Genomic DNA, 24326 nt, shown 5'->3' on the forward strand with positions numbered 1-24326 from the left:
AGTCATCCACTTGGTCTGTACCCAGTCAAATACCTAATCATCTATCCAGTTCATATTCTGGTACTATCACCAACTAAAATCAGAAAAAAAAAGAAGAAAAATACGTGAATGGCTTAAATATTTATCAATTATGGGTGTTAATAAATGAGCGAGTTAGGTCTTGCTCGAGCTTAGCTCGGTATTAAATTTATCGAACTCGAACACTACTAGAAAATTCTAACTCGTGATTGACTCAAAAAGATTTCGAGCCAGCTCTTTTGGTTTAGCAAGCTATATCAAGCACAATAATGGCTTACCTTTGCTAACTCAATTAGGACTCATTTGAGCTTGATTTACCTACCTTAAATAGAATTTGAGTTAATATAGAATCGACCATGAGCGAGCTAAGGTTGACAAATTTATTAGACGAGTAAGGCAATCTTAAATAAAGAGTTCGCAAACAATGAGCTAGATCAACAACCCTAGGAACAATCTATCTTTTTCTTTTATCTATACTTGTCAACTGTTTAGTATAAATCACACTCTATATTTTACCTATTTTGTGAGTTACACTTCGTCTTTGAGAATTTTATAATCTGACACCTTTTTTTTTTCTATAATTCTCATTTAATACTTTGAGTTAACTTGAATAGTATCAGTAAAAAAACATTCAGTTATAATGTACTAAATAATTTATAAATATCTAAATTACTTTTGTCTTCATCCTCTCTTTCTCTTTCTAAAATATATTAAAAAAAAAGCAAGAGAAGGAGAAGACGAGGAAAGGTAGTGGCAGTGATAGCGACGATAGCAAAAGGAGGTGGTTAGAGAAGATGAAGAAAAATAATAGAGTAGAGAAGAGAGGAGGGGTGATAAAGGTATTTTAATAATATAATCGACATCAATTAGTCAACATAACGTCAAGGTATTAAATAAGAATTATATATAAAAAATAAGAGTCAGATTACAAAATACATAACAAAATAAATAAAATATAAAATAATTTGTAAAATTTCCTATAATTTATTCTGAGAGAATTAGTCTATTTTGTTTTCTAGTGGATGTTCAGGATTTTATAGTTCTTGCCATTATTTGTAGAGAACAAAACAACAAACTAACAGGTTACAACTCCTCTACCTTTGGAGAGGAAAAAGGAAGTGGCTAACAAAGTTGTATATGAAACACCAAAACCCTCAAATACATATGTAAACCGCGTGGGTAAATCCCCCCATGCGGTGCATCACATAACCTGTCAGTACTAGAATTTCACAAGGCACACAACAGCACAAATTCACCATAAATAAACTTAACCATAAGAGTCCGGATACAAGTTCCATAGGCCACAATAAGCCTTCTAGATACACATCTAAAATATAATGCTAAAGTCCAAAATACATCGTCAATTATAATGCTCTCGCAGGGGCTCAATACAACTAATAGACATACTAAAATAGAAAGACAGCTACTCCTCGCTACCCGCACCTGTGTCCCCTAGCAATGAAATAATGCCACCAAGAGGTGGTGAGCTCATAGCCTAGCGAGTAGGATCCATACAGTCTGAACAATGAAATCACATGTGCATATCCAATGCATGCCTATAATTGCTAGCAATAACAATATGCTTGTTGAAATGACTTACCATGAGTTACTAGATTAATGCAATCAATAAAGATTTTACGTCACTATCCTAGAATATGCTAGTTACTAAACGTATCAAGATAAGTCTACACAGATATCATGCTTGATACAATTTCATACAAATCCTAATCATAGTGTTTACATATTATGAATAGCAATAAAAGAGTAATTTAGTCATCTCATGCCCACCGAGGCATTAATCATACTTATCATAGCTCACCGAGCTATTCACCACACAGGATAAATACTCTCAAGAAAATTATCCATCACATAATCATCCATCATCTCATACATCGAGAGGGGATATATACACATCTAGCGGTAATGCCACCTACACGTGTATGGTGACACTACATGTGATCGGTTGTCTGTGGCCATCAAACTAAGGACCCCGGTCGTAAGCCCAAATCTCACTCTCTCTAAATCATCACCGCCCTCAGCGGGAGAATCGGGAGCCCTCGGCTCATCAACGGACGTCCTGACCCTGCGTCGTCGAGTACCGCTAGAGATATATCCCCGTCTCACAATCATATTCTTCTATCATTATAATCTAGTCATGACTATGCAGTATAATTACCTGAAAGCCACACATGCTCCCGATCTCAGATGTAGGCCGCTAATAGTATAGTCATATAAAATACACTCTACTCTTAACCCTGGGCTAAGTGAGTAGGGGCACTGTCTAGTCAGAATTTGACTACTAATGATAGGTAAAAGTGGTACAGTGTCCGTGAGTGTATAAGTCATGTCATAGTCATCATGATCGTTACATTCTATATTCACAACAAATATTTATGTCAGAGTTTATCATACAGGATACATGTAGAGCATCGTTACACTAATGTCTATGCTAACACTAACATTCTCATAATATCATGATGAGTAAGTTATCAATAACTGCACATGTCAAGACATATCATGGTACACTAGATGCATAGATTAATACTGACATTTCCTATAGTGACATGAACGGTATAATAATTTAACTATATTATTCTAGACTTGTATAAACTTTATTCGCTTGGGGGGTCTCCATAGTACACAAAATCCTCCTCACGCAGTGTAAATCCTATTAATTCGTAAAGCAATACGTAAGATTAGCGAACTAATAGAATTAATTATCTTATTAGTCTCCTAGGGTGAGTTCTATGTTATCCTAAAATTCACATGATAATAAATGGTCATTACAGGGATGGTTAGGCTAATTAATTAAGTAAAAGTAGGTAAACAGGGTTATAAGGTCAAAATGGCTCCAAATGGGCTAGGCTGGGGGTATTGGGTTGGGCCCAAGCCCAACTCAGCAAGTAAGGAGGAAATAGCTCATGGGCTGCAGTCCAAACTGCAACCCACGGGTTCCATGGGCTGCGGTCTCCGCAGCCCATAGGCCTTGCGGGTTCATGGGCTGCGGTCTGAACCGCAGCCCATTTAGCCTTATGGGCTTGCGGTCTAGACTGCAACCCATATAGCCTTATGGGCTTGCGGTCTAGACTGCAACCCATATAGCCTTATGGGTTGCGGTCTAGACCGCGGCCCACAAGTCTCGTGGGCTGCGGTCTAAGCCACAACCCAGCAGGGGTGTGGGTGGGGGGTTAAACAGCCCCCACCCTCGCACGCTCTTCCGTTCCAAGGGAAGGAGACAGAGGGAGGGGAGGGAAGGTCCACGAGGCCGCAGCGTCGGCGGCTCAACCCCGAGGCCGGCGGCGCAGCACGAGGCGTACGGCACAATCATGAGGCCGGCGGCGCAGCGCGAGGCCGAGAAGGGTAAGTAGAGGGGAAGAAAAGAAAGAGGGGAGGAGGGCTGATGGCGGCGGGCCACGCTCCATGGCCGGCGGCCATGGGGGGTCCTTCGTCCCTTCATCAAGGGCCCGAAGTCCGACTAGGGTGGGTTTCTCTCCTTCCACCGGAGCCCTCGGACCGGCGGCCGGACGCGGGGTCGTCGGCCGTCGAGGACGATCGTGAGAGGGAGGGGAGCTAGCTACCGAAACTTAACGATGAGGTTGAGGCTTACCGCGGTCGCACTCGGTTTCGTCGGCTCTGGGGCTTTGGTGGCTCCGACGTCGGCAACCTAAGGGAGAGAAGAGGGAAGGAGAGTTTGCGAGGTGGAGGAAATAGTGCGGTTGGGGAGGGGAAGATGGGGATTAATGGAGGTGGGCAAAGTGGCGTGCACGGCAAGGGAAGAGGAAGAAGAAGAAAAGAGAAGAAGGACGGGGGGCAGGCACTGCTGACGCACGCGCTCATGTGTCAGGGAATTTTTTTTTTTTAAGTTTTCAAGTGTTACAGTATCATCAGAAAACAACCAGAGTTTTATATATAGCATCAAGGATTTCAATCAATCACACCTAAATATATGTATCATGTATAATACCATGAAGTGCCAGTGTTCATCAGTTCTTTCACAACATACTCTACCTCAAATTTTGAAGTTATATGGATGAAACTTTCTTGCATGCATGAACTTATTGAGCAGTAAATAACAGAATTTAGAATCTGAGGATATCAGTTGTTCTCTTGAGATTGTTCGACGCTCTTCCTCAAAATATGTATGACTTGGCCTGGCTCTGGCGCTCCGAATACTGAACTCCCTGCTACAATACAGTTTGCTCCTGCTGAAGCTGCTGCATCGATCGTCGAAGGGCCCAAGCCACCGTCAACCTAAAAGAAGAATAGGGTCAGATACTACTAGCTGATGTTGCAGATACTTGACATTCTATACAAGAAAACCAAAAAGAAAGAAATTGGATTTGTCACTGGAAAAGGAGCAACAAAGTGATCTGAACTGGTAAACGGAAGTTACAGTGATCTAGTCAAATATCTAAAGCTCTAATATACTAGCCTGCAAAATGGCCAGTCATATAACATGTTCTTTAGTATATTTAGGATTCCATAGAAACTTATTAACCTAATAGGTAAATCAGCAATCTCTCTCTCTCTCTCAAAAAGAAAAAAAAGACACAAAAAAAGGAAAAAGAACCTAATAGATGAGTCCCTAAAAATTATTACCATTCAAGGTGCTTGAAATATAAGTTTAAAAAAGAACACTAGCAAAGATTTCAATAATTTATCTTCTATTGAACTGCACAGGATCATGACCTCATGGTGAAGGAAACTAATCAATGTTTCAGTGACTATACTACTAGAAACAATCAATTTTGCCACACAGCACAAAACAACTGTCCAAGTCAATAGACAATTCACAAGAAACTTGTTTTAAAAAAATTATTAAAAAAATTCATCCTGTAAGAGTTGGTCCAAGCAAAATATAGGAGACCCAGTATCTTGAATGCATGACAACATCAGGTTGGCATTGTCCTTAGTTGTGTTGCACTAGCTTAGATAGGTCTCAACTTTCAAGGCTACTCATATGGATGGATTAAACATGGATGGATCATCATACACTGATACAAGTAAAGCTTCAGATCCTGATTTTACATGATTCAGGTCATGTTATTTTAAAGTTATGCATGCCTCACAATACAATCTGCAATCCAAACAAAAGCTAAGGACGAAGAAATATAATGAAGCATTTGGAAGTTTTAAAGTCAAAATTTTGGATGAGTTTAGACATATAAATGGAAAAGCAGGAACTTGATATCCTTATGAATTAAGCCCTACCTCTATGTCAAGGGCAGGGTACTTCTTTCTCAATGTCCGTACCTGATAAATTTCAGACATATGATCAGGACATGAAAGACAATTATCATCAATTTTCATATAAGCATGATTAGGAGATTGACCACCTTATCCATCATCTCTGGCATAAACTTTTGACCACCAAAACCGGGTTCTACAGTCATAACAAGGACCAGTTCTACTGGATTTTCTGCTTCAACCTGTGAAAACAAAAATAAAAAAAGTTTACTTGCCACTGGAACATCTTCAAGTTAATAAAACTTGCATAAAACTCCATACAAAAGTTCATAGTGAACTGCAGTTATCAGTACATAATGATGACAGTCAAGAAAAGTTAACATAGCTATGCATTTGATCGACTAATATGAGAGACTGAGAGTTATCCAAAATCCAAACTGTTTCTACTTTCTAGAGTTAAATTTTATTAAGCCACTGCAATAAGTAAGAAATAAAATGATTTATCAACAATTTTAATAGCTCTTAACAGGGAAGATAGATGCACTAAACATAAGTTGACAATCTTTGTCAAGCAACTTTGCCTAATCTATTTACATTGAAAAGAATGCGAGGACACTAAGATAGCCAGATAAAATTAGAGGAGATACCAGTGAGAAGACTTCTTCAACAGGAGTACCCGGTTTCAATGCTACACCAGGCCGCATGCCCCTTGACTTGATGCTTTGGATGAGCTCCTGCCAGTATTCTGCATCATGTCATTTTATAAGACCAAATAAACCACTGACCCTCAGCAAGATTTGGAAAAGAAAAATAAACATGTTTTCCACCTTTAGTTGCCTCAATATGAAATGTGAAGCCTGAAGCACCAGCTTTTGCTAAAGGTTCTACATAGTCTGAAGGATTTGTAACCATAAGATGGCAGTCCAAGTATGCCCTGGATATTAAGACATACAGCCAACACCAAGTAAGAAACAATTAATCATGCCAATATGTAAAGAACTGAATATGTTCACTGAAATAACCTAAACAAACAAGTCTAGAAGATTACTTAGTGTGCTTTCTCAAACTCTCAATGACGGGAGCTCCAATAGTTAGGTTGGGGACAAAATGCCTGCATAGATAAAAGAAAAAGTGATATCATGGGACATGACTACATCGCTGATGGGTGTTCAGGTGTTCAGACTGCAGAGATCTATTTGTGTTCGGGGATGAGAGAGAACACAATACATATCTTAGTAAAAGATAATGAGTTTTTATCTTATAGAAGAACGAAAGAGATCTAAACCACTCGAATATGCATGCCTCACAGTAGATGCTATAGCAAGCAAACAAGTAAATTAAAAAGTGCTTCGAACATAAAAATATGCAGACACTACTTGATAATGCCTCTAACAGGTGTGCTAGCAGGAGAATAAATTTTAGAGAACAAAAAGTTACTTCTAGCAAACAGGTTGCAAGTACTAAAAGAATGGAGCATTTGGAAATAGTTCATAAGAGCCTTCCTCTCTTACAATCATGACAATAAGATCACAAGCTGGATGATAATTAAAGGAGGATGACATGTGTCTATTGAAGAAAAAAGAAAAAAAGACAATCTCGAGTATTGACAAAAAGAAATGGTGATAGTTGCAATCTATTCAACATGGCAGCATCTCATGCATATCTCAAGCAACAGATCTGATGGCAGACTCTCTTACATATATGAAATGAGCTAAATTGTCATGCAGCAAAGCATATTGTTCTTTTTTACAAGGTTCTAAAATTGGCATCCATATTGATTGTCAAAGAAAATTATACCTATTGGTAGTATCAGTTGCATTGCCCATTTTTGCCACTGTATCAACCGTTTCAGCTTAGCACTATCTTTTTTAATTACTTAAATTCAAAAAAATGATATAAACTGTAGAAAAATCCTAAAAGTTCAGAAATAACTGGCAGAAAAATGAAAAAAAAAATCAGATTAGTCATATAAGATAGTAGCAACACAATATGAAGAGTGAAAATGTTAAGAATAATATCAAACTCCTGGTGGATTTAATAAATATTTGTACTCATCACCGTTGTCCCCTCTGTGACAGAGGTGGCTTCAGCTCTTGATGGATACAATAAATATTTAGGAGAGTGATGAGAGAAAAGAACAACAAAAAGGAACGAGAAAGAGAGAGAGAGAGAGATGGGTTGCTTGAGACATCGAATATGATTCCCTAAGTTAGATTTGGGTTGGATTCAACTTATGATCCGACCTGCATCGATATGTTCAATGGACCATGGTAATAGGAGCAACTGAGGAACAGTAGGAAAAATGAGGAACTGAGTTTGGCAAGACCTATTGAGAGAGCAACCACTTCTAGAAAGCTTCTTGCCCATGAGGTGAGGGGGGTTTGCATCACGACACGCTTCCTTCTGAGCAATGCAATGCTATTGCATAAGAAAGTGAACGGTATTGTCCTCTATTGTCCTCTACATGGATGGACCAAGACCATGGGACCAAATATGGCAATATATAAATCATGGTCCAAGGGGTCTGAAATTCAATTCTTCCAAAATATAAGGGACTAAAAATCCTTTCATATACAGTGTCATTGAATATCTAATAAATAAATAACCATCAATTGTGCACTCATAGAGATGGATGGAGAAGAAAATCAATATAATTGCCCCAAATAGTTGGGAATTGGGACTAAAGGGTCTGTTGTTATTGTTGTACCAACTGTCCACTACAACAAAACAATTTCCTTTTAGGTAAGCACTCTTAGATTTTAGATAGATCAACTCTGTCACATATTGCTCCATATATTATCAATTAAAGAATTGTCGTGCCAGTGGCAAGTGCTGCGCCAATGCCCTGTCGATCGGCAAACCAAGTGTGTCATTGGCACATTGCCATGCCTCTAAATAAGAAAAACATATCTTTTGATGGGATTTGAAGTTTCATCCTTGGTCTACCTCCTCTCCAATCTCTCTCTTCATTTTCTTATTTTGGTTTGGAAGATAAACCTACCAATAAAGAGATTTAAAAAAGAGATCTCCTTGAATAAGCTAAATAGGTATCAAGCAGCACTCAAAACATGCTGCTCAATATCCTACCTTTATCAAGCAATCTGGACGATAGAGACAACGACACATGTTGGCACAAGGTAGAAGCGTTGGCACGCCTCAGCATGAGGGAGTGCCATCGACATGCCTCATGCCAAGTGTCGGCACAATTGGCACAACAATCCTTATTAACTATGTAAGATCTTCAAGAAAAGCTGGTCCATAAGTATTTTGTTGCCTAAAAAGAAGTATACATTGTGAAGTCAATATGCACAAGTCCGTAAATCAGATGATCTCTAATGAAATATTCTTGAAAATTCAGGATTTCCATGACATGGATTAAAATAGGTTACTTATGATGTTTCCTGATATGAACCCAAACTCTTTAGTGGAACCATGAATAGGTTTCTCGATCACATAAGAAAAATAAGTGCTACACTATATTTTGATAATATAAAAACACCTTTATCTTCATATGCCGTTAAAAATAAAAAAACAGTGATTCCATTGTATTTAGTAGGATTCAAAAGTCAAATGAAAGAAGAGAAGATATCTGAAATGTGGACCTAAATGTATCAATTAATTGGCATAGATAGTTTAATTGAAGTATTCCACTAGGATTTAGTTGTCTATACACATCAAAGAGTATACAATAATGATGTGTGGTGAATCAAATACATGGTCCAACAACAAACCATTACAACACAAGCAGAAAGAGACCAAATGTGCTAACAATTATAAAATCCTACAGATAAATCTGATACTGGTGTGAAGTAATCATCCAACTGTATTCCTTCATATAGCAACCTTTTTGCTCTTTCAGATAATAAGAGAAAGAGAGTTTGGTTATAATATCTGGCTTAACTGTTCAAACTTGCATACAAACAAGAGAATATGGCTAATGCAGAACTTTGATTAATTCATGCAGTAACCAAACTCCCAGGTTTAATGTGCCTTTAATATGCCTAGAACGTAGGAACCACAAAAAGACAAGGTAGAATGAACAATAAAGTGAATAAACTGATAAAGTTTTCCCACTATAAGCGGATAAAGCAGTAACAATACTACGAACAAGAAGAAGCAACATCTCGTCAAAGAAATTCAAACCATGATTGCAGGTATTATTTGAGATAAGAACTGGGAACTTCCACATACAACTGAAGAAGGATCACTTACCCATCCTGCAAATACACAGGCAAACATTGAAATTAGTCAATGGTGTCAATTTTACCATGCGTAGTATGCAGATAACAATGTAGAAGATGAACAAGATGTATGCATTAATAGACCTAGTAAGAAAGAGGTGACAAACCTAAACATACTGCAATCAAATAAGTTTGTTGCACAGAGGATCCATAATCTTATTATTTTCAAATATATCCAACTAGTAACAAAAAGTGCTGGTAAAGAGTGACAGAAAGAGAAAACTACAAGAATATGGAACATCACGAAAATCTTTAATGAATTATATGCTCGTTTTCCATTCCACTCTTTCCTATCCACAATCAGTAGACCTAATTAATCATCCACTATGTAACATACAACAGCGAATACTAATTATAGTGTAATTTGCAGATTGGAGATTTCTGTTTATGCTTAATCAGAAAATATCACTGATTTTTACAAACATCCGAACAATTATGTAAAGAATTAAATTAGGCTGGCAAAGAAGATGCGACTAAACTCACTAAAGTAAAAGGTGAAGGACACCTGGAAGTCTGGAACACAAGTGCATCAACTGAACTCACAAGTTCCAGCATAAACTTATGAGATATGGAAGACATTACATCAAATATTGTTTTTCTTTTTGGTTCAACTCTATCGGGCCTTTTTGTCAATAGTCAGCTTATGTTAGATCTTCTCTTATGAAAACATGGAATCATTTCAAACTATTCCAGTCAGCTGATTCACTCAAAACTCCCTGTGTGACCACATACAAGTAGGCATTATCCTCCTTCACAACCAAACTGACATCTCACATAAAACTCATTTTTGTGTCTATTAACAATGCATTAATCTCTGGGTATCAGAATCACTTGGGTACATTAAAATAAACTCTCAAAATATTACGAGTAATATTATCAAAACTGATCAGAGCAATGTTCTGATCAAAGAACTACTCAAAATGCAAATTTTGACAAATGTATATTGGTCATACACATCAAACCTCAAAACAGAAGCAGCCAACATCCAACACAATCCCGCTCAACCGGCTTTGCCAAACTAACAAACCCCTCTATTTCAAGCCAACAATAGGAACAACAACTAAACCAAGTTTATCATCCACACTTGCAAACCAAAGCGAGAAAACTAAGTAATGTATAAAGTAAATCCGCAGTCACAAAGTCCAATTTGTTCCTAATTCTAGACCAATTCTACAGCAGTGGACAATCAAAGGCAAGATTTTGAACAATTTTCTAATATCCTCACATCAAAAGAAAGAATTAAGGAGGTTCGAATTCAGAGAACGATTGCATTTACCATGATGTCCATGTGGAGCCAGTCTGCCCCTAATCGAACCATGCGCTCTGCCTCCGTCGCCAGATTCGCGAAGTCCGACGACAGCATCGATGGCGCAATCTTCGCCGCCATAGCCCAAATCTCTCTCTCTCTCAGAAGAGCGAAGCGGGGAATTGGTAAAAATCGGAAGCGAGGAAGGTTGGAAGCCGTCACGGTTTTGCGGATTTTGTCGGACAAGATCTCTGAAATCTACGTAGGAGATCTCCTCCTGACTTCTTTTGCACATAATGGGTCGGATCCGAATTCGGATCAAATTCTTTGAGATATGATCTAACTGTTTCCATTTGCCCGATATGTAGCCATGAATAATATCAGTTACCAAATAGTCTCTCCAAACGCCGTCGTCGCCTGTCGGATCTCCTCACTCCTACGCACGGTCACCACCTTCTCCCCCCAGTCCCGCATCCTCCGCTTCTTCCACTCCGCCCAGGAGGGGCCGAGTCCATCAAGAAGAGATGCTTAATTGGTTTTGGGGGTTTTATGAGTTCATGTTCCAAGTTGTAGATCAAACTCTACTGGCAAAATAGAGATTTTTACGTGGAATGGTACATCAAGTACGAAGAAATTCTTGCTTGCTTTTAGGATGGCAGCCTCCCTCTATTCTAGTTAATAGAGTGTAGCAATGGGTAAGGGACTAATATGGGCAACTGCCCAGGACTAGTGTCATTATTGTTGTGCAAATACCTAAATAGGTGAAGGGAGCTGAAGCAAAATTTTCACCTCTAAATATGACAAAGAGGAATAGTGATGAAAGCCAATCCAAGATTTGAGAAAAACTCTAATGAGGTGTTAATGTTGATAGAAATAGCAATAAACAAGTTCTAATTACTGATTAAACATCCCAATACAAGTAATCTCTAGAATGGAAATAATAGAGACAATAGAGAGAGAGAGGGAGACAAATATTTATGAGATTCGCGTTCGAACGCAGCTGGGTCATTCAAACGCCTGCAACACAGCTGCTCTCGAGTTGAGACTCGCGTTCAAACGCCTACATTACAGCTGCTCTCGGGTTGAGATTCATGTTCGAACGGCCTAGCATCACAGTTGCTCTCGGGTTGAGACTCACGTTTGAACGCGGCTGGATCGTTTAAACGCTTGCATCAAAACTACTCTCGAGTTGAGATTTGCGTTAGAATGCGACTGAGCCGTTCAAACGCTTGCATCACCCAATTTCTATTTGGAACCCGCATTCGAATGCCCGTTTAAATGCATTGGCATATAAATGTTGATACATGCTGAAATTTATTCCGTGGCCTGCCTCTAACCAATGCTGCTCGTCTTGCTAGGAAGGCGGAGGTCTGTACCGTCTTCCTCTTCTGGTCGGAGGAGCGATCCTTCCACAACATTGCTGATCTGATTGATGCTGCTCACCACTCACCACTCGCTCTTCATCAGCAAATCTATCTGTGAGTTTCTCTGAAGCAAAGTTTATTTTTTGTTGCCTAAACAGATTGAAAGTTGGAATTTTTTGTTCAGGATTTTGTGAAAATTAACCGGCGCATCTTTTGATTGATTAAAACTTGCTCTTCTTGAGTTCCTTTTAAAGGTTTAATTCCAATCAGCCTTGTCTTTGTACGTTGGTGATTTGCAAATCTTTATTTGGGCTGCAATTAAATAAGAAAAAGAAGAAAAAAAAACTTACTCCTTCGTTAAGCTTTAAGTAACGGTGCCTGGTATTATCCAACAATTGCGAAATCTGATACACAGAATTGCTCACTTTCCTACGTACAAGCACTTGGAAGGAAAAAAAAAAAAGAACCTTAATAATCCGCTTAGCTGAAAATAATATCACCATACAAACAGAGATTAGAGGATCATTGAGTAATACCTATTGCCAAGCCAATAGCAAGTTACAAGTAGGGATGCTATTAATCCCTTGAATAGTTGTTAACCTAGGGGGTATAAGTGTGTAACTACGAATAAGAATCTAAGTTGCAGTTATAGATGGATAAGGTAAGAAATGAATATATAACTCTTAAGACTCTAGAGGAGCCTTAGAAGAGAGGGCAGTTATCCACCTGGACCCTTCTTGATGTTGGGCAAGTTGTAAGGTCGCAATGCTCACCGGCTGTCCTCCACCAGTCAATGCTCATGGTGACCCCAGCGTCCATTGCCGCTGAAAGGATGTAGTTATACCTTTGCCACCATTGCTTCCGGTGCCGGAACAGAAAGAAGTTGAACACTATCCTAAGTTCCAACAGCCACCCATGAAGTGTAGTTCACTGCTGTCGCTGGCGGCATCATAGCTTTGGCCCCAAGAAGGACGGGGATGTTAACATTAGCTATTGGCTTCCCAGGCATGATTAGGCCCATGCAGTATTCCGTAATGATGTTTAGCCCTGGAGTCTTTGTATTCAGCATTGTAACATAAAAAAGGAATAAAATTTCATCATTAAGAATTTAAAGTGTGTGTGGAGATTCTTACCTAGTTAATGGTTGCATTTATGAGGCTAATGGGAAGAGTGAAGGAGGAGCCCCCACCATGGAAGCTGACCTTGGTCCTTCATTAGAGTGCAAAGGATCAAAGAGACGATAACTGTTACCACCAGCTTGGCATGTCTTCATATCTCCTCATTAACCTTGCGGGTGTGTCAACTTTACCTTTGTATGAAGCACAGAATCAGTTGTAGATTTCACAGAAAAGATATTGTATTCAACAACAAAAACCAAAAATAAGTTATATCTCTATAAGAGTACAAGCTTCAGCAGATGTATGCATCATTCTTGTTCATTAATTTCTTTTAATGTTAGAGAAAATTGTAAGGAGGAATAAAATGCCATTACTATATATACCATTGTATATTGTCAGTATGTATTGTTTGCTGAATGTGTAGTAGTTTCAATTTATAGCTCTTGAGTTCTTCTGCCAACATCTTGCAGCTTGGTTCTTTTGTGTAGGAACCACTAAATTGCTATGCAGTATATAACGTCCAGGTATAGCAACTATAAACGAGTTTGCTATCTCTCCATTTTATTTATAAGATCAATTTAATGGGTCGTCCAAGTAAGATATCATATTAATATTATTATCCTTATTTGAGTTAATTGATGGAAACTTCTAATGATCTTATATGTAAGTATATAAATCAGGGCAGAAGTGGTTGGAAACTACCTTCTGTAGAAGATGTAAAGAGCAAGCTCAAATTAATCTTTCCCTGCTTCACTATATGAGAAGCAGGGAAGGATAAATCTAAGCACATTCTTCGCTCTGTCTTATGACCTCAGTTTTGCCACAGTTGCTGCTACACTGACACACGTTGTCTTTTTCTATGGAAGGTATGCGCCTGTCTTTCTGCGGAGTTTTAATAACGGTTGAATATTCTTTTTTTTTTCATTTTTATTGCTCTATCAGTTTTATTAAAATTCGCCTGTATTCTTAAGATCATTAAGTGAACCAATTAATTGCTGTCTCATGGTGAATATTCTAAGAGAGTCATCAAGAACATCTATTAGAAGCCTTACAAGATAGCAGCTAGAAAATGATTGAAGTGAAGGCTTTCTAATGAATTGTATATATGTAGGAACTAATTTTAAATAACAACATATTTTTAAACAAGAATCGCTATTTGATAATATGAATGATTATGTCTTGAGACTGGTTAGTATAACAAAGTGCTAATCTGTTGTAAATATGAACTACTCGGTTCATCTTTAGTTACAGAATGCGAAAGCAGAATCTTTAACCTTTTCTTTATCCCGTCAAGCTGCCTGAAGTAACGATAGATATTTCTGAGGAAGTATTATCTGCACAAGCATCAATTAAGCTCAAGTATAGAATATACATACTGTAGAGATGCCATTGTTCTATCCTTTAAGAAGACCTAAAGCTGTTATTGCATGTATTGATTTTTCGGAGAGATCTATGACCGATACCGTGTTTCGTACGAAGGAAAAGTTGACATTCATACTAGGCTAATGAGGAAGTACGGAGATATACATGAGTGGTGGTTTCACACTCACTTGCTGTTGGCATTTTCACTTATGGTCTCTCTGATTCTTTGCACTCTATTAAAGGGCCAAATTCAGCTTCCATGGCAGGTCTCATCTTTGCCTGTGGTATGGCCTTTGTTTTCACTCTTCTAATCAACATCATTAGTGCAACTACAAACCAGGTACATATAGTGCCCTGTCCTATTTATTTGCTTTGTTAGTGAAGATTCAAACATTTGCATCATTTCAGTTCATTGAGTTTTCAAATTGATTTGACAATGTTAAAGATTCACGAAAACAACCTCAAAAACACACACGCGCGTGCACACACCCAAAAAAAGAATCAAGAAAAGGAAAAAGGAAACTATGATCTTTTGCAGGCAGTGCACATGGAGCACTCAGATTTCAATTCCGGGACCATCTTGATTCCTTAACTTGCTACTGCTTCACTTCAATACATAAAATTGACGACGTAACTCTTTCATATTATTACTTCACTAGATTACACAATTTCATGTATCCAATGTTTGCAATTGAATTCAATGATGGTTGCCCAATTCATTTAAGTGTCTTTCGAAACTCACTATGCTGTAATGCAGAAGACATTCTCTTATTATCTTTTAATGCATTTTATTTTGATTACAGGTATATGCTAATACATCTCGTGATAGCTTGCTTGCAGCAGTTCGTGATGCTTGCAAACTGAGGTAGGCCAACTTGTCTCCCGTATGTATTTCTTTTAGTACATATTATGCCAATTGAGAGGCAATACGTCAGGCACACCCTTGAAATAAGAACAGCGTGCATCTTTATGCTGAAAAATGGCACTTGTTAATAGATTGAGACCACCATCTGTATCACCACTACTTTCAATGTCAGTTGTAGAGATCCTTCAAACTATGCTTTGTGAACCACATGGTGAAACAACTCAACACTACTTTTACTACGTCAGGTTGCTGGTTTGCGGCGTCGTTTGTTTGCATTGTTTAGACACCCTGCTGAAAGTGTAAGAGAAACTATTGCTGTTATCATGCGTACATTTGCCGAGGAGGATGCAATTGCAGCAGAATCTATGCGTGACGCTGCATTGAGAGATGGTGCTCTTTTGAGGCACTTGCTGAAAGTGCATGCTTTTTCCTTCCTGCTGGTGAGCACTGAGATATTAGCCGACAACTTGTAGCTCTTTGGACTGATTCTTATCAACACGATCTTCATTTGCTGTCTAGAGTTCTACCTCCTGGGATTGTTGCTTATCTTCATGCACGGCCAGATGCAAGTTCTGAACATTCTGAGAACCAGTATTAATGGTAAAAGGTGAAGACGCATACTTCAGCAGAGGAGGGTCCATAATGGTGGTCTAGCAGCACAGGGTCATGTAATGCCATTTGTAAATGATGCCAAAGATGGTAAATTGGCAAAACAGATAGGTATTGGTGTTCATGCAGGACCTGAAATATATCAGCGACCTACTCAAGAGTCCAATGTTGTCCAGTCTGTCTTCCTCACTTCTTTTCCAGGTGAAAACCAAACTGCTGAACCCCAAGCACTTCTCTGTAGCTGTTTTTGCTGATAACATTCACCAAAGCAGGACAGCTCAGACTTTGGATTCTAATGCCCTCCATGGCGAAGCGCTTGCAGTTCATGCTGGGCTCAACTTGCTTCTCTCGCGGTGTCCGGGCGAGGCTTGTTGGATCTTCAGCGATTCTGCTACTGTGGTTAAGGCTATTAATGTCATGCCTGAAGATATTCATTGGTCCGTTAGGCCAATTATTCAGGATGCTCTAGGTAGATCTTTTTCTCATCATTCTTGTAGGGTGTGTTTCACAAATAGGTCTACTAACACTAAGGTTCATACTCTGGCCGGTCTAGCAATTCGAGAATGTATTAGTAGGGGATGGATTGATCCATCTTTTGGTTTGAATTGTAATTCTGATGTTGAATGAATGAAAGCCAATATTTGAAGTAAAATAAATGGATCTGAAATCTACGTAGGCCCTCTTGACTTCTTTTGGACATAACTGATCCAAGTTCAGATCAAGTCTGCTAGACAAAGATGAGTTTTTTTGTCTATAAATAGGCTACATCTTAAAACTTAATACTAAAATAAGTCTATTTTACTATAGATTTATGTACAACTCTGAATTTATTAACATTTTATTTTTAGATGGAAACATCGGGGAGTTTAGCATCTTATTTTTAGAGAGAATGTTTGAATTGTTCAATATTTTCGTAAAATTTAAAGAAGCTATCATCTTTTTCTTTTTATTGTAATCTTGAGTATAGTTAGTTGCAAGAAATTGCTACTCAATTCTAACCCATAAGTCTTTTCAATATCCTCACAACTATATGTTGTATAACAAAAATAATAAACATGCAAAAAATTACAATGCATGAAATTTTATTTATATTTTTTATTTCCTTATCGCCTAAGATTTCATTTCCAAAGTAATTACGTTTGCTTCTCTTTCATCTTCATAACGGCACATCATATATTTAAAATGGGAATTGGTTATAAAGTTATGACCTTCCAAACTAAGTACTTCAATGCCTTAATAAAACTCTGTGTAATTTAGTATTTTTAACAATAAGTTCTTACTTAATATTTTATAAGATAAAATCGTCCTTCTTTTCAATAAAGGCCTAAACTATTTAGCATTTTTCTTTAAATAAAAACTCTAGTAAGACATTGAAGTTCATCTAAAGGTAAACGGTGAGATCAACATAAGTATTCTAATATTAAGTTTAGAATGTTGCCCATTTCAATAAATAAAGTTCCTAAGAGGGTAGTTGGTCAATTTTTTACTATCACACTAGCCCTCTTCCAAATTTTATTCACCGAAATGAACTATAACCTAAACTTAATACCAAAAGAGATTTGTTTTACTATAATTATTGGTAAAACACTTATTAGCTCAGTATTTTACCTTTAGATGAGTAGCATCTTATATTCTAAGTAAAACTTAGATCTTGTCAATGTTTTTGTTTAAGAAAAATGCTAAAAATTCAGCGCTTTAATAGGGGAAAAGGACTCTATCTTTTCCATGTAAAATGCTATACATTTAAGCATCTTACTGTTACAAATATTCAATTGTTCAGTATCTTTCTAGGATGCTGAACTATTCAGTTTTGAAAGTCATAACTTTCTAACTAATAGTTTATTTTCAACATATAATATATATTGCTGCTATAAAGATGAAAGGAAATGAATATAATGATTTTAATTGAAGCTTAATCAGACATCAAATGAGAAATATATATGTAAAAATATAAAAGAATTGTATTGTAACTTTATACTCGTTTATCTATTTAGTTATAAAAGTATATTCTTTTGAAGATAGTAAAAAAATCTATATGTTAGAATGACATTGTGATTCTCCATAGAAACTGCTCTTATAATTGCAAAAATAGGATAATAGCTCCTCCAAATTTAATTTTAAATGTGTCCAATTTTTTTCTTTTAAATTTTGAACTGTTCAATATTTTTTAAAAACTACCATCCCTGCATTCTTGAACATGGTTCATGTCTCTCAAAAGATAATTTTAAGTGGCGACCAGTGGAACTGAGTTTCACACTAAAAAGTTGGTAAGCTCTCTCGGAGGAAATCATAATTTTTTTGGTTTAGTCTTACATTGTTTCCAAATGAAGAGTGGTAGAAATGCATATCCTATATATATAAGGAGATACTATGTGCCAAAGCTCTTAGAAGAGCCTCCGTTAAGAGGAGTTTAGGAGTTCTATAAATGAGCATAGTAAGATAATTATATATATAGAAAGAACGGAAGAAAAAAAAAATAAAAACATCAAGTAAAAAAAATATAACTAAAGCGAGTGCACTTTCCCGATACATGAGCTACTTTACTCTTTTCCTTCTCCCTCTCTTCTTCTCTCGTTTTTTCTCTTTTCTCCCCCGCAATCGTCGTCTTCCCCTTTTCTTCTCGCCACACCGAAGTGCCGTCAAAGTACATCGACCCCATGGATTGACTTGTCAAGCATCCTCTTCAACCAACCGTGTATAATTTTAGATTAATTAAGTATTTATTATTTTTCCACCCGTGTCTTCCTCCTCTCGCCTGCCTGGATATCCCGTCGACTAGTTCCAAAAGTTTTTCAAGACGCTTTCTTGTGATGCCCTTTATGGGCTATCCTAGTGGACTAGTAGCCTCCTCTCATTGGCTTTCAAGTTAATTTTTGGCTAGTTTCGCCAGCATCTCCCCTTCCTAATTGATGGTAAACCTTCCTTTACTCGCATGGATGCTCTCGATGACATCCAATAGGCCCCGTGGCAGAGAACATGCCCCTCACACTTTGGTGAAGGGCACGTTTACTATTGACCGCCCTCGGTGGCCGTGTGCCACCTTGTGTGGTCTCTGCTTATGTGTTGGAGTTTTCTGTATGGTCGGTTGGCATTGTCGGTGGTTGGGATCGTTGATAGCAATTTCCCCCATCGTCGAGCTCCTCTGTCGAGGTAGACCTAATTGGGCTTCTATTGGGCTTGCACTTCATGTGTTGTCCCTATCGTCAAGGCAGACCAGCATGTCGACCTTGATTGCTGGCAGTGGTGTTCGTTGATAGCCATTGCTTCTCCTCCCTCGGTTGTCTCTAGTCAAGGGAGGGGAAAGGGTGCGTGGTGGTGCCGGGCTTGGTGAGGCCCATCCTATCTTAGGCTTGGGCTGGGTGCAGCCTAGCCCCTGGCTTGATGGGTTTGGGCTGCTATCAACCTAGCCCAAGTCACTTTGGGTTGGGTGTGGCTCAACCCATGGTATGGCGGGTTGGGCTACAACCCAACTCATATTGCTTGTGGGCTGGGTTGTGGCCTAGCCTAAGTGGCTAGTTTGAGTTAGTTGGGTTGGGGCTTTGGACCTAAGCTTGGTAAGCTTCTATTATGGCCTTTGGGTTAGTTAGCTTTGGGTCTTGGACTAGCCCAAATAGATTTATTACTCTTTATCTTATTCATTTTACTTTAATCTTTAATAAATTTGTGCTTTTGATACAAGATCAATTTACTTTAATCTTTAATAAATGATTAATGATATAAATAGGTGGGTGTATGTGAAATACTATAGTTTTAATGACAACATTTCACCAATATAATGGTGTGTGTTTGTATATATATCTTTGCTTATGGGCCTATTAGGGCTGGGATATGGTGGGCCTTCTAATAATGGCTAATTATGATATGATCAATTTTTGGGGCCTATCATAATTGCCGTTGAAATATTTGGTGATCAATTTTTGGGGCCTATCATGATTACCGTTGAAATATTTGGACCCTTTTCAAAATTGCCACTGTGATTACTTTTAAAGGAATATGATATGACTGCTAAAGTCTAGAAAGTTATCTAAAACGACCAAACTATTCTCTTTCTTGATGTTAAGAATGTTAAAGTGATAATTATAATTAGAGCTTATCAATTATCACTATTTTGTTTTGTTACGACACATACTCTTTGAATTATTAAAAATATCTAACCCTGATGTCGTAGATTAAAAAGCTGAGAAAACTAGAATACACTGTAAGAAGGTAAGCGTATTTTGGGATAATTTTAATAGTTTTTAGGGTCTATGTAAAAACAAATAATTAGTTTAGAGTGTGTAAGTGTAATTAATCTGAATGTTAAATACGCCGTTTATGGTTTTAAACCATTTTAAATAAATTTTCACTATCTCAATAAAAGTGTTTAACTACAATGAGTTATATATTTAGCTAATCCAGTGTCAATTTGGAAGGAAGGATGCATTTCCCTCGCCTACCAAATTGGAAAAGAAAAGAAAAATTATGACCTTGAGAAGAACTTAGAGGTTATCCATCTAACCCTAGAAAAGACAAAATTGAATACATTGTGGCATTTGAGCAGCCAGTTAAGCATCAAGAACAAAGGTAGATTAGAACTCCCTTTCATTGGTTGAATTTTGAAGCCATATGTGGAGGGACACTTTGAAAAGCATCTCATTTCATATGGAATCTTATCATACGTGTCATTTTCATTTGATTAGGAATTTAGTTAGGAAATTATTTTCCTTAATTATGATAGTCTCAAGAGGTGATTATCTAATTATGTGTCATCCGACTCTCCTGTATTTTGACTTTATTGCTTTAACAATATCCTGCCGTTGGTTCGCTTAACATGACAATATAAAAATTGTCTTTTTCGATACACAATTTTACTAAATTTAAATTAAATTATTTTTAAAATGATAAAAGAAAAATATAGGAATTGAATTATAAATGTTCTTATGATAGATAGAAGTAAAAAAAAATATCGTGTTCTTAATAAATTTCTCAATAGTAGATTATGCCTAACTAGTGCACAAAATCTACTACTTTGTTGGATCTACATTAATAATTATTTATAGAAAATTTGCATATAACATCCTATCTTTTAATAAAATTATGGTTTACACTCTATACTTTTATTATTTACAATCAAGCCATATAATTTAGCGAATATGTGCAGAAAATATTATACCGTTAGATCTGTTAGTTAAACGTAACCAAACATCTGGGTTTAAATTAACTATACTAAAAATTACGAAAATACCATCAACCAAGTCATACTAAGGGTATTTTAGTTATTCTAAAAATCAAATATATCTACTTAATAGAATATTCTCATGGTGTTAGTTCAAAATCTAACCGAGGGTATTTTTTTCACATATTTGATAAATTATAAGATTTGATTAATAAATAGTAAAAATATAGGGTGTATCATAATTTCATTAAAAGGTAGGGTGTTATATGCAAATTTCTCTTTTTTATTTCTCCAAATCCTCTCCGGTTTGACTGGTAGTTTGAACGGTAGTTTGCATGGCTAGCTAACTCAATCATTTATCTATTTGAACAAAATCTTTTGTAGGACTTCTGGATCAAGAGCCACATCTTTAGAACTAACAAACTGTGGATTAGATGAGCATTGATTGAGACATGGAAGGATTAACAAACATATGGTTTGAGTTAATATGGATTCCAGAAGAGACCAAATATATAATTCTCCATTTAGTTACAGTTTCACCTAAAAAAAACTTATTCAAGAGTATTAAGATTATTTTTGCATTTATATTTACTTTAATTCATCTATGTTATAAGTAGTAACTAAATGTTAACAGCAATGTGTAGTTAGAAATATTTTATGTAAAAAATACAGGGCCGGATGAAAAAAAAATCAATATGATAGAGTGTGAACAATAATGAAAGCATAATTTATGGTCTTTTTGATTAATTTTTCACATATTTATATGATTAATGAGAACTTAACAATATCCTAATTAAATTAAGGAAAATTTGTATATAACATCCTACTTTATAATATAATTGTGGTTTACATCCTATATTTTTACTATTTACAAATCGAGCATATTAATTTAGCGGATACGTGTAGAAAATATCATAGATTAGATTTAAACTAACACTTTGTGAGAATATTTTATTAAATAGAGATATTTTATTTCTAAAATGACTAAAATACTCTTAGTATGGCTTGGTTGAGGTAGTATTTTTATAATATTTTAGTATAGTTAACTAATCTAATGGCGAGTATTTTTACACATATTCGCTAAATTATAGAGTTCGATTTATAAATAGTAAAAATATAGGATGTAAACTATAATTTTATTTAAAGACAGGGCATTATATGCAAATTGCTTTTAAATCAATGTAATTAGGGTTTGAACTAAGGTACAATACAATATGAGCTCATATCTAATTGTTCATTTTTTTTAGAAAGAGACATGAAAACTTAATGATTATCCTGTTAAATTAATATTTTTTAGAATTCGAATATGAAAATACTCATATAATACGAGCTCAGCCGACTAACTGGGAACTATCTCACTGGCCTCGGCCAGTATCATGGAAGGGTATGATCTATATGATTCTTCTTGCTTCTTCTTTCTTTCGTATTCATAGGAGCATTTATGCGTACCAAAGTATTGTGTCGCTAACTATTAGATGCTCTAAAGCGCTCATTAAATTAAATATACTCTTATTTTCTATTATCTATTCTGGTGCATTAAATTGAAAACGAATAAAAGTAGTTAATAAGTTAATAGTAGGAATCACATTCCAAGTGTTACAAAATTTCCAATCACAAGACAAATAAAATGAATCTCTTAATTAATCAAAGCACTCACAATAGACAATCTATAAGTTTTCGTCTAAGAATATTGATGACTTGATCTTTTTCTTTTTTTACTCCTTTTGTTAGTTAAGACAGCCGACCATGATGAAATGAAGAATCTAACACTACCTTCCACTTCCCATCACCACTTGCATCATTGCAGCCACTACAAGACACCAATATCATAAATCAGGACAAAACTACAAAGATGATATGATGTTATATTTATGCACCCTTCTCCTCCAAAGAGAAGGATGATGCACATCCCTATCTTTTGAATAAAAAGTTTTTTTGGGGATTTTTTTTTACATAATTGTCATTGAATTTTTTTTTAAAATATCATAATTGTCATTGAATTGTTTAGAATATCATTATTTTCATTGAATTATTATATTTCTTTTCTAAAAATATCATTAAGCTAGTTAACTCTAACCGATCGTGATTATATGATAGTATATTTATACACCCTATTCTTAAGAATAATTATCTAATTAGAACAATGATTTATGTCCGTATTCTTTGAATAAAATGTTTTTTTTTTGGGATATTTTTAACGTAATTGAGATCGAAAACTTTTAAAATATCATAATTATCACTAAATTTCTCAAAATATCATTTTTTCATCGAAAGCAACAAACTTAGATCGAGAAAAGAGCATTTTGCTCTTGTATAAATTACTTAAAATGATTCAAATAATATCTAATATTATTCGATATCATATTACAAAAATAAAATCTTATTTAGATATTTGTGATAAATAGTTTACACTCTAAATATTATTAAAAAAGAGTATATTAGTCATCGTATGCATTTGTTGACTTTAAGAACGATCGTTACCGAAAGCAACAAAAGATTCCAGTGATAATAATAACAGTTTATATGATATTTTAAAAGTTTTTAGTGACAATTACACCAAAACAAACACCTTTATGTGTGTATAATCTTCAAAATATTTTAGCCATTAAATAAGTAAATATAAAAATAGCTCAAATAAATCACATAAGAAAACCAATCATATTGCATCATCTCTCCTGAACTGAGAGAGAGAGAGAGAGAGAGATCTTTTAATCATATTACATCATGCATTATTAGCTTCTCCTGTATTGAACTATATACATTTCCACTGTGCCAAAATTGAACACTGTTCTTTCTGAAAAGTACAGCTGAGTTGATTTCAACCTAACAATTTCTATCAGAAAGTGATTGAATTATTCACAAGTAGCTTAATTCCCTCTCAAAGTAATCCAACAGTTAACAGTTCCCCTTCATTACCAAATAATTTTGATTATATATATAAGATCAAACTCAGACTTATGTTTTATAAGTATTTCTGAGTTCAAATTCAACAGGACGGTTTGATGGGAACATCGTTAACATTTTTTAATTCTCTAATAAAAAGCCAAATATGAAAAGAGTGATTAACAATTTATAGTAATTTTACCCAAGTTAAGATAGAGGCTTTCTAGAACTTGGCACATATGATTAAGGTAGCATTTGATTGACACAAGAGGGATACT

General features: G+C 36.1%; 1 protein-coding gene and 1 long non-coding RNA gene across 3 annotated transcripts; one reads left to right on the forward strand and one right to left on the reverse strand.

Moving 5' to 3' along the window:
• Window positions 1–3940: 3940 nt before the first annotated feature.
• LOC140791734 (ribulose-phosphate 3-epimerase, cytoplasmic isoform) lies at window positions 3941–10950 on the reverse strand. The gene is made up of 8 exons (XM_073142375.1): window positions 10723–10950; window positions 9418–9422; window positions 6254–6316; window positions 6033–6139; window positions 5853–5950; window positions 5355–5447; window positions 5230–5271; window positions 3941–4269 (listed from the first exon to the last, which is right to left on the reverse strand). Exons 1-8 carry the CDS (start codon window positions 10831–10833, stop codon window positions 4114–4116), a joined length of 675 nt encoding a protein of 224 aa, XP_072998476.1. The 5' UTR covers window positions 10834–10950; the 3' UTR covers window positions 3941–4113.
• A 4147-nt stretch (window positions 10951–15097) lies between these two features.
• Window positions 15098–16660, forward strand: LOC140792746 (uncharacterized). Of its 2 annotated transcripts, XR_012109805.1 has the most exons (4): window positions 15098–15284; window positions 15366–15401; window positions 15647–15841; window positions 15921–16660. It is a non-coding gene; the product is annotated as an uncharacterized lncRNA (long non-coding RNA). The 2 variants fall into 2 exon arrangements; XR_012109804.1 differs by having other exon boundaries at window positions 15647–16660.
• Window positions 16661–24326: the final 7666 nt, after the last annotated feature.

Source organism: Typha latifolia, chromosome 7 (assembly GCF_019914945.1).
Source record: "Typha latifolia isolate L0001 chromosome 7, TyphaL0001v2, whole genome shotgun sequence".
NCBI lineage: Eukaryota > Viridiplantae > Streptophyta > Magnoliopsida > Poales > Typhaceae > Typha > Typha latifolia.